At 55.1% G+C, this 10319-nt stretch overlaps 1 protein-coding gene across 1 annotated transcript; it reads left to right on the forward strand.

Annotated features, from left to right (window-relative positions):
* The first annotated feature begins 722 nt into the window (after positions 1-722).
* On the forward strand, positions 723-9050 carry PLA2G2F (phospholipase A2 group IIF). The gene is made up of 5 exons (XM_053577118.1): positions 723-903; positions 1520-1572; positions 4816-4960; positions 5730-5839; positions 8143-9050. The coding sequence occupies exons 1-5, from the start codon at positions 788-790 to the stop codon at positions 8364-8366; spliced, it is 648 nt and encodes a 215-aa protein (XP_053433093.1). The 5' UTR covers positions 723-787; the 3' UTR covers positions 8367-9050.
* The last annotated feature ends 1269 nt before the right edge of the window (positions 9051-10319 follow it).

Raw genomic sequence — 10319 nt, forward strand, 5'->3', positions numbered from 1 at the left:
CGTGTCACATGGAGGGGGCTCCCTGACAAAGCTTTTCTCCTTGACCAAACTCTACTCAGGCTCCCAGGCAACTCTCTTTCCAACTAGGCCTTGACAGTTGAACTCCACATTCATCCTGGCGTGGTCTGATTTTAGCAGGAACCCTGCTAAGCCGGCTCAGCTAGAATCTCTCTATCCTCCACATCTGATAGGGTCCCTTACTGTCCACCTCCCCCTGGTAGTGTCCAGATGCCCCACCTGCCTTCAGCAAGAGCCCTGCTGGGTCACTTTAGCCACAATCCTCCTGAGCCCTGGCATTTCTTCTTGTCAACTTTGGGTCCCTGTGGGAATTGAGCGCAATCTCTCTTCCTCACTGCAGAACCCATTGGCGTGGTCCCTGTACCTATCCTGATTGCCCCTTCTGTTTCCACAAGTGTCTCAGAGTGATTTTTTTAAGGTCTTTAGGTGGGGGTGGGATAATGAAGCCTTTGGGCTTCCTTTCAGATGCCTGGGGAGGGGCCAGCACCTGGCAGGTGCATGAACCTGCCCTGTAGCAGGGCAGGCCGGAGCACACTGGGGGTGGGGACTTTACTAGCCAGCTGTGGGCAAGGCCATGGGGGTGGGAGGGAGGAGGTGGAGCCTCCTTTTTGTAGGGCATGTGTCACCTGCCTTCTGCCCAGGGGCTCTGCCCCAGCACTGCCCTGCCAGGGTGCGAGGCAGCGTGACGCTGGGGCCTGCTCCCCAGAGCCTTTGGAGGGCATCGCAGACCTTTGGAGACTTATGTTGCTGGCCCCCTGGAACCCAGAACATGGCAGGTGGGGCGCAGGCCAACCCCAAAGGGTTCAGGAAGAAGGTGCTGGTTAGATGCCCCTCTGGGTGGAGGGGCTCAAACCTCAGTACCTCTTGTCTTTTGAGCACCTCAAGGTAGGTGCCTGCTGCCCCTGGGGGGACTCCTCCATGGAGGGGTCAGGGCTGGGGGAGAGGAACTGGTTTCTAGAATCCATTTCTCCAGAGAGGAGAGCTCTGCATCTCTGAGTGATGAACTGACATAGGCCACTGCATTTTCAGCCCTGAAAGGCCTTTGGGATCATTTAGCCTGGGGCCACTCGAGACCCAGAGAGGCTGGGGGCTCTGTCTGCAGTTACACAACATTTTGGAAGCAGAGCCAGGACTAGATTAGGGACCTAAGTCTCTTGGCTCTGGGTTTGAGCCCCATCTGCGAGGGTGGATCACGTGACTTCCTATCCTGGGCCTCTCTAGGGTATGGGTGGAAGGGGGTGGTCTGGTCTGAGAGGGTAGGCTTTGTGTCTTGGGGATTTGCTCAGGGTAGGAGGAGGGAGGCTCTGGCAGCCCCTGGCTCTGCCATCTGCATTGCATTCCCCCAGGAGGGGCAGGGAGGGTGGGGCGGTGCCAGTCACAGGAATGGGGACAGCTCCTGGGCACTGAGGGATCATGCAGGTGGTGCCTGTAAGGAGGCCTGAGAGGGAGCAGCTGGGAGGTGGAGGGGACCCACTCAGCTCCAGCTTTCTTCCCCTCTCAGGTCTAGCCTGGGCATGAAAAAGTTCTTCACTGTTGCCCTCCTGGCCAGCAGCGGTGAGTAAAAGCTTCTCTCTGTCCTCTCCCAGCCTGCCTCCGAGGGGCACCTGAATTATTATTCTATTGACCAGCCTGGAGCCCCAGGCCACCTGGGCAGCCCCTTCCTCTCCCTGGGCCTCCACTTCCTGGGCTCAGGCCCTGCAGGGTTCCTCTCTTCTGGGGCTGTTTATCCCTCCAGCCACCTATAAACACAGCGTTTACCTGTAAACTCTGTTTACAAGGCACAGTGGGGCAGGGCACCCAGCTGAGCCAGCCTCACAAAGCAGGTGGTGTTTGCTGGCATCTGTGGAATGAGCATTTGTGTGTGTGCGTGTGTAGATAGGACTTAATGAGTGTGTGCAGAGAGATGCATGGATCTGTATGGATGTAGGTGTGTCTGATGTACGGTGACGCCCACGTGTGCAGGATGTCAATCAAACCTGTCAGTGTTGGTGCCTGCGCATGAGGCTGTCTCTTCTGTACGCGTGTATCCACTGTGGTGTGGCCTCCAGAGTGTGCGTGGATTTGCATATGTGTGTTTGTGTGTGCGTGTGCGTGCAAGATGGTGGTGGGAAGGCAGGGACTTCTTTCCTGGGGTGGGCATCATGGCTCCTGACACAAACCAGACTGAGCCACGCATCTCAGCGTTCATGTGCCAGGAGCCTCGGTGCGTGGAACTGGTTGGTTTTCTGTGTGGTCTGTTAAAACCTTGCCTGAACACAGCCAGGTCTGTGAAAAAGAAAGAAACGCCAGAAACAAAAATAAAGTTCAGTGTGGCGGGACAAGAGAAAGCCACCTGTTATTTAGAAAACTACCACTTGAGTTCAGCCTGACCACTCGGTGGGGACAGGGCCTGCGCCTGACTGGACACACACTTTGTTTCTTCTGCCGGGGTGTGATGTGGACGTGGCCTGGGGTCAAGCCCTGGACTCTCCCCTGGATGTTGTATGTGAGTGTAGCGTGTAGGTGAGTGCGAGTGTCGGGGATGTGTGTGTCTACGTGATGTGTGAGTGTGCATATCGGGCCTGAGTGTGTCTGTGTGAGTGTAGTCTGTGTGCAAGTGCGTAGAAGAGAGAGGATGGGGCGGCGCCTGTGGCCCAAAGGACTGGGGTGCCGGCCCCCTATGCTGGAAGTGGCGGGTTCAAACCCAGCCCCGGCCAAAAACTGCAAAAAAAAGAGAGGTGGATGAGTGGGTGTGTCGGTGTGTGAAGTGGGTGAGTGTGAGAGTGTGTGTGTGTCCAGCTGTGTGTGGCGGTTAAGTTTCCCATACTTCTTCTCTTGCCACACAGGAGTTGATGGTCAGAGGGCCCTGGGGGCCCAGAGCCGCCCCCAGGGCAACTTATACACGGCCAGTGGGGGTGGGGACTCTTGGGCTGGGGAAGGGGAGGCTGGGCCTCACCCCGCTGGGCCTCCTCAAGGCGCTGCCTGAGCCAGGAGCTCTGCACACATTTGTGATCACACATAATCCTCCAAAGTACCCTGCAAGGGGTATCATCCCCCCTCCTTAGACTTGGGAATTGAGGTCAAAGAGGTCGCTGTGTGAGCCATGCCCTACACTGTCCCTTCCACTTTATGCTGAGAAAACAGCCCTGCGTCTGTCTGACTATGAAGTCCGGGCTCTGCCCACTAAGCCACATTGAGGTGGTGAGTTCCCCGTCACCAGAGATGTTGGACACTGTCTCCAGAAGCCAGAGAGAGTGGCCTTTGGGATTCCACTGAGCCTACGGTTTCTGAAATCCTTGCCTTCCTCCCTCTCCCTGCATATTTCCTCACTCTGGCCGTGGAGCAGGGTGGGGACCTAGGCACCTAGCTGGGGTGCAGCTGGAGCAGCGCAGGGTGGAGGAGGCGGGGGGCCCACCCTATGATGGTTAGCATCAATCACAGCTCAGGGGCGCACAGACCTGGGGCCGTGTTGGGCTCTGTGCAACCTGGGCAAGCCCCATCTTTCTAAGCCTCAGTTTCCTCATCCATAAAATGGGGCTAGATCTGCTCCTGCTGGTGCGTGTGGCAGCTTCATTCAAGTTAAGGACTGTGGGCAGCAGATGTGGTGCACGGACTCAGCACTGAGCCCAGGGGAGCATGTGAGGGTGACCCTGAGAGCCCAGCACAGGCCAGAGGGCAGATGCCATGGAGATGGGAGAATATGTCCTTGGGGCAGGTGTGGCAGGTGCCAGGGAAGTTGACTTTGCTTGTTCAGGAAGTGTCCTTGCACTATTGCTTCCTGTGTCTGTGTGTCCCTTCCCAACTCCCAGCCCATAATAGGAAGCCTTTTCTGCCTCTTTGTTAAGTGACTGGAGCACCGAATTGTCTCCAGATTAATCTTGAGATGCACCAGCCCCAAGACCACGGTGGGGACCCTGAGTCCCCAAGGTGGGGAGAGGTGCCAGGCAGAAGCCAGGAAGGGAGAGAAGAAGGACCCAGAATTGAACCCCATGTGGCATTTGCAAAGCCCCTTCCGGTGTACCAGGCACTTGGGCAGCGGCCTTGAGAAGGATTTTTAGCCAAGTAGCAAAGGGTGTGGGTGCAAAGCTTTCCTTGCTTGGGCCCAAATCCTGTCTGTATTGCTTTCTGACAACATGACCTGGGGCTGGTCACTAAGGGCTTCGGCCTCAGTCTCCTCATCTGCAAAGTGGGATGACAATAGCACTCAGTAGGGCTGCAGTGAGCACGAGGTGAGTTAACTCAAGAACGGGGCTCATGGGCGGCGCCTGTGGCTCAGTCAGTAGGGCGCCGGCCCCATATACCGAGGGTGGTGGGTTCAAACCCGGCCCCGGCTGAACTGCAACCAAAAAAAAATAGCTAGGCATTGTGGCGGGCGCCTGTAGTCCCAGCTACTCGGGAGGCTGAGGCAAGAGAATCGCCTAAGCCCAGGAGTTGGAGGTTGCTGTGAGCTGTGTGATGCCATGGCACTCTACTGAAGGCCATAAAGTGAGACTCTGTCTCTACAAAAAAAAAAAAAAAAAAGAACGGGGTTCAGGACAGTTCCTGCCCTGGAGCAGGTCCCTGGCAAATATCAGCGATAAGGTTTTTTCTCAGGGCTGCAGGGATTTTTTTGGGAACGTGGGTAACACACTCTACTTGGTCCTTTGTGGGTTTTTGCTTGCCTCTTGCTCAGCTGCCCTCCTTTTCTCTCTGCTCCCTCCCACCATCCCTCCCCTTTTCCCTGGCCCTGGGGTTATCAGGAGGACAGTGAGTGCAGACTCAGGACAGGGCAGGTGACCACGGGGCAGGGGCTTACTGCGTCCCTTTGTTCTCTCACAGTCCTATCCGCAGCCCAGGGCAGCCTGCTCAACTTGAGGGCCATGGTGGAAACTGTCACTGGGAAGAAGGCCATCCGGTCCTTCGTGGGCTACGGCTGCTACTGTGGGCTGGGGGGGCGTGGCCAGCCCAAGGATGGGGTGGACTGGTAGGTGCCAGGGTGCTGGGCTCCTGAAGGGGGGGGGCTGTGGACAGGTTGAAAGCCAGATCGACCTCCATCTCTGAGAGAGGGAGAGAGTTTTTTTTCTTCAAACAATGGGGCTTGTTTGATGAGTTCATGACCAGGAGTTTGATCTTTGATTATGTCCTCCCCAACTGTCTTGGACATTTTCTGTTGTCCATGGCCAAGGCCTTGGACTTGGAAGTATGTAGCCCCTCAGGCTGTGCCTCCTTCCTCAGACCGGGAGCTCCCAGAAGCCATGGCTTGTTTTCTGTTTCTGATCCCTCCAAGAGCAGCCAGCACCAAGTTTGGTGTCACTGGGAGCTTAATAAAGGCATGCTGACTAATTAACTTCACCCCAGCAGAGGCGATGGGGACAGCCAAACTACATTTGCTTCCTGTCCCCATCCTGTTGACTTTCCAGACCTTTGTCCTTCCCTGGCCATCAGGCCCAGCCAGGGATGTCTGCATACAGTCAGGGCCCCTCCAACACTGATCCCAGTGCTGGACCATCGAGGCCGGCTGCATCTGCGTCCCCTCCAAGAGGGAAAGCTGGGAGCTCTGGGGATCAGGGGTAAGGTCCCAGCCAGCTGAAGCTGTGCCTGGTTATGTGACCTCAGGCAAGTAACTACCCTTCTCTGGGCTTCAGTCTGCAGATCTGACCTGTAAGGGACTGGAATAGATGACCAGAGGTCTCAGCTGGTGGAAGACAGGCCAGCCTGGGCATGCCTGCCTGCTCACCTCTGCCTACCCCTAGGTGCTGCCATGCTCACGACTGCTGCTATGACAAGCTCTTATATCAGGGCTGTCATCCCTTTGTGGACCACTACGACCACACCATCGAGAATGACACCGAGATAGTCTGCAGTGAGTGCCTCTCCTGCCAGCTTGGCCCTGGGAGAAGGGGGTAGATGGGTGGCCCCACCAGTCTGTGCTGGGGCCATGGGCAGACTTGCCAGGTAAATACAGGCTGCCCAGTTAAATTCAAATTTCAGATAAATGATGACAAATACTTAAATATAAATCTGTCCTAAATATTGTGTGGGATATACAGATATTAAAAATTACATGTTAGTTATACAATTAATATTAGCAGAAAATGAATTAGTATCTGTATATCCCGCGCAATGTTTGGGTCATAACAGTAAAACACATTTATCTGGAATTCAAATTGAAACAGGCATTCTGTACGTTGGTTTTGTGTTTGGTTTTTTTGCTAAATCTAAATCTGATGTTAGAGCAACTCTCCCCATGTGCTGTGAGCTGCCTAAGCCTGGCACTGGCACTCAAGTTCTTCTGTCCCTGTGGTCATTCAGCTTTGGAGAGCTTGGTTCTATGGGGGGTCCAGGAATCTGGTTTCTAGCCAAATCCCCATGTAATTCTGAGACTGTTGCTCAGCAATAGAGACTTTGAAACATGCCAACCCGGGCGTAGGGAAACCTGGATTTAAATCTAGACACTGTCACCGTCTCCTGGAACTGTACAGCTCTGGGCAGGATCCTTCACCACTTGGCCTCAGTTTCCTCACTCATGGGCACCCTGAGAAGACCCTTTCCCTTCAAGTTCTGTCACTGGGACCCCCTCCAGAAGAGGTGACCCCATCTGAGGACAACTAGGGTTTCTAGGGAGCCAAGATAGTAGTGACAGGCCTGTTGGGGTTCCTTCCTTTACCATGAACTCTCCATGGCCATTGCCCAGCTGAGGAGTATAGACAAATGGCATCCAAGAAACAGGCCCAAGTATACCTGCCCTCACCCCTGTGTGCCTCTCTGGAGCATGTAGGAGTCCCCCCACCCCCCCGGCCCCAGCCCCATGGGCACACTCTCTCTGCCTCTGTGCCTTAATCTGGCTCTGCACGGCATTCCTCACTAATAGTACAAAAGCATTGCTGGCTTCACAAAGAAACTGGGGGACCAGGTACATTTGGAGCCCCAGGGGAGTTTAGAGCTCGGAGGTCCTCCTACTATGCTATTCAAAAATGGGGTGAAGGGGCTGGCTTAAGAGACAGGATGTCCCCCAGTTAAAGCAGTTTGAAGCTCAGGAATCTAGTCTTGGCCAGCTTTAGCCCTTGGTGGCTTATGCCAAGAGTCCCAGCTACTCAGGAGGCTGAGGTGGGAGGATCGCTTGAGCCCAGGAGTTGGAGGCAACAGTGAGCTGTCATGATACCACTGCACTCCAGCCTGGGGGACAGAGAAAGACCCTGTCTCAAAAAAAAGAAAGAAAAAAGAAAAAGAAAAGAAAAGAAAGAAAGAAAAAGAAAACAGTTTGGGGAGAGAAATTCTCCCCCTCCGAAAGGCGATGGACTAACCTAAAATAAAGCAGGGGTTTTCACATTGGGTACTAGGGACACCTGGGGTATCAGCGTCACCTAGAAGGTGACAGAGGCACAGACCCAGGGTGATCCTGCTGGCTCTTTCATGTATTTCATAATTAAGTAGCTTCTCTTTGGGCTGTCTGATATATCAGCCTTCTGCACAGAGTTTCATTCAAGAGTTCCGCTGGTGGAAAGTTTGCCAAGTTTGCAAACAACCGGGGCCAGCAGGAGGTTTTCAGAGGGTGTTCCCTGCACCAGCCATGGCACCTAGGACCGAGCTAGGATTGCACAGTATCAGCCTCATGCACACCAACCAAACTGAAGCTTGGGGGTGAGGTGCAAGGTCTTGGTCTGAACAAGCCCTCCAGCTGATTCCGATGCACACCTGAGGATGCCCCTGCCGGCTGTGGTCACAACACAGTAACAACAAACAGCACTGCATAGTAAGCATCTGCTTGGCTCTTAGGCACTGAGCTCCTCGAGGTTTGTCTTATCCAGTCCTTACCGATAACTCCCTCTGCGGTGAGTGTTCTTTGATTTTGTGACTGAAGGAAGGAGGTCTGGGATAGGAGAAAATGCCTAGCCTGAAGACAAGCCTTTTGCTCTCTGCGTAACTCAGTTTCCCTGCCCATACAGTGACCATGTTGTCCTTCCCTAACTTCAGCATGCACTAGAGGGCTTGTTACAGCACAGACCAGCCAGAACCTACCCACTGCTGCTGACCCCAGGGGCTGGGGGTGGGATCTGTGGGTGGCACGGGTGCCGATGGCCCTGGGGCCATATTCTAAGGACCGCTGTGCTTCCAGAGTCTGTGTGCTCCCCCCTCTCTCCCTAGCAGCGGCCCTTTCACCCACAGCCTTTGCTGACCTGCCCCTCACAGGTGAGCTCAACAAGACAGAGTGTGACAAGCAGACATGCGAGTGTGACAGGAGCGTGGTTCTGTGCATCAGGGACCAGACCTACAGGGAGAAGTATCGCAGCTACCTCAACATCTACTGCCAGGGCCCCACACCCAACTGCAGCATCTACGACCCGCATCCCTGCGGACACGGGTCTCCAGCAGCCCCCGTCCCTCCCTAGCCCTGCTGAGGTCTGAGAGAGAAGAGCTGGTGGGGAGGGAGTCTGGCTCGGGGACCAGATGGGTGGATCAGGGTGGGGCTTGGGGCCAGGCCAGGGGCCGAGGGCTGCCTGTTGCCTCTTCCCAAGCCCAGGAACACCACCAGGACTCAGGCGCTGCCCTGGCAATGCCCCTGCAGACACTGTCACTGGGGAGAGAGAGAAGGAGGAGCGGAGGGGCAGGCAGGGGGTCACATATGACAAAGATGGCAGGACATGCCAGAAGCCACACCAGCAGCTGTGCCTAAAACACCAGCCTTCCGGACTGAGAGGAGGATACCACCATGTGTGGGAGGCCCCTTCTCTGCCCACCTCCTGCTGGCCGTGGCTGTCCCCTGTGTGCCGGCCACTGAGATCTCCCTCTTCAACCCCCTCAGGGGCCCGGCTGACACACTGCCCTCCCTGCCTGCTCGCTGGCCAAGTCCCTGAGCCAAGGCTGTTGCCCAGGCAGGGGTAGAGTGGGGATGGGCACCAGGAGTCTCCTTCAGAGGTGGTGGCCCCTCACTCCTGGGAACCTGGATCTCTAGCTCTGCCCCTTGCCTCATACACCCTGGCTTGCTGAAAATCTGGGCCATGTCTGGGGCTGAGATTGTGCCACCTCACTGTAGATGCTCCTGGGCACTGTAGCCCCGCAGGGAATTTCACAGGCCTCACATCCCACCTCGTGTTAATAAAGTCCTCCTGCCTCAGCTCCCTACCACAGGGTGCTCCCTGGTCAGGCATCAGGGAGGGCACAGTGACTCACTCCTGTGTCTCCAGCTCTGAGGAAGACAGGTTCCCTGAAACCCAGTATCTGGTGCAGCCTGTCCTCTTCCTGCCCACCAGACAGCAGGTGGAGAGTGACGTCCTGACCACCAGTCCCAGGCCCCATGGTCCAACGTGGGGCAACGATAACAATGACAGGGATATGTTCTTCTCAGGAGCTCTCCACGACGTTCTCCCCACTCTCTTCTGTTGAACAACTGAGGCCCAGCGAGGGCAAGAAACTTGCCCAAAGTCACACAGGTCTTAAGTGATGGGCTGGGCTCTGAGTCCTCAGTGCTAACTTTTACCTACCCCTCCTCACCCTCCTTAATGATTCAGGCAGCCGGGCGGTGGGACATCTGACCAAGGTCCTAGATGCCAAGCCCCAGTATGCATGGTAGTCCCAAAGATGCCCTGAAGGGGAACAGGATGGATCTGGGATGGCACATCTGGGCTCTCCCTGGGGGTGAAAAGGAGCAGGGAGTCACATTTCTGAGGCTGGGAGTCCCTGAATCTGCAGTCTGGCAGTCTCTCCTTCAGGCAGCCCTGACAGCTCCTTCACAGGAGGTGTTTTATGCTAAATCTTGAGAAGCTGTAACCTCTGCCCAGACCCAGGTCCCCATTCCATTCCCTGGAGACTTAGGCCCCTCACTCCCCTCCCCTGCACTTCAGGACTCTCTGGGAGCAGCCTGTCACTCTTTTCTAGAATGTAGGCGACACCTAGTGGACATTATAGGTCACTGCCAGGGCTTCGTTTCATTCCTTCTGGCCATACACTTCTCCACCCAAAGTGGGGTTCTGTTGAGAGAATCTGCCCTGGGCTGACAACACCCAGGAGAGTACAAGAAAATAGCAGAAATTATCAGTGTCCCCTCCACCCTCTTAGCACTGCTGCCAATACCGCCTCTCACAGACTGAGTGATACCCTGGCTCTTGCCCCACTTGCACCATGTGGCCTAGGTCAAGTCCCTTCACCTCTCTGAGCCTAGATTTTCCACTTTCCATAAATGTTAATAATGAATCTCATTTCCTAGGGCAGTGGTTCTCAACCTTCCTAACGCCTCAACCCAGTTCCTCATGTTGTGAGGAAACCATAAAATTATTTTCGTTGCTACTTCAGAACTGTAATTTTGCTACTGTTATGAATCATAAGGTAAATATCTGATATGCAGG

The sequence above is a fragment of the Nycticebus coucang genome, chromosome 22, assembly GCF_027406575.1.
Source record: "Nycticebus coucang isolate mNycCou1 chromosome 22, mNycCou1.pri, whole genome shotgun sequence".
Taxonomy (NCBI): Eukaryota; Metazoa; Chordata; class Mammalia; order Primates; family Lorisidae; genus Nycticebus; species Nycticebus coucang.

What these genes read in the sequence shown, in the direction of transcription:
- PLA2G2F (XM_053577118.1), top strand. Translation starts at nt 788, where the DNA reads ATGGCAGGTGGGGCGCAGGCCAACCCCAAAGGGTTCAGGAAGAAGGTG. An exon ending in CCCAAGGATGGGGTGGACTG is followed by an intron (nt 4,961 to 5,729) that starts GTAGGTGCCAGG and finishes GCCTACCCCTAG; the next exon opens with GTGCTGCCATGCTCACGACT. An exon ending in TGACACCGAGATAGTCTGCA is followed by an intron (nt 5,840 to 8,142) that starts GTGAGTGCCTCT and finishes TTTCACCCACAG; the next exon opens with CCTTTGCTGACCTGCCCCTC.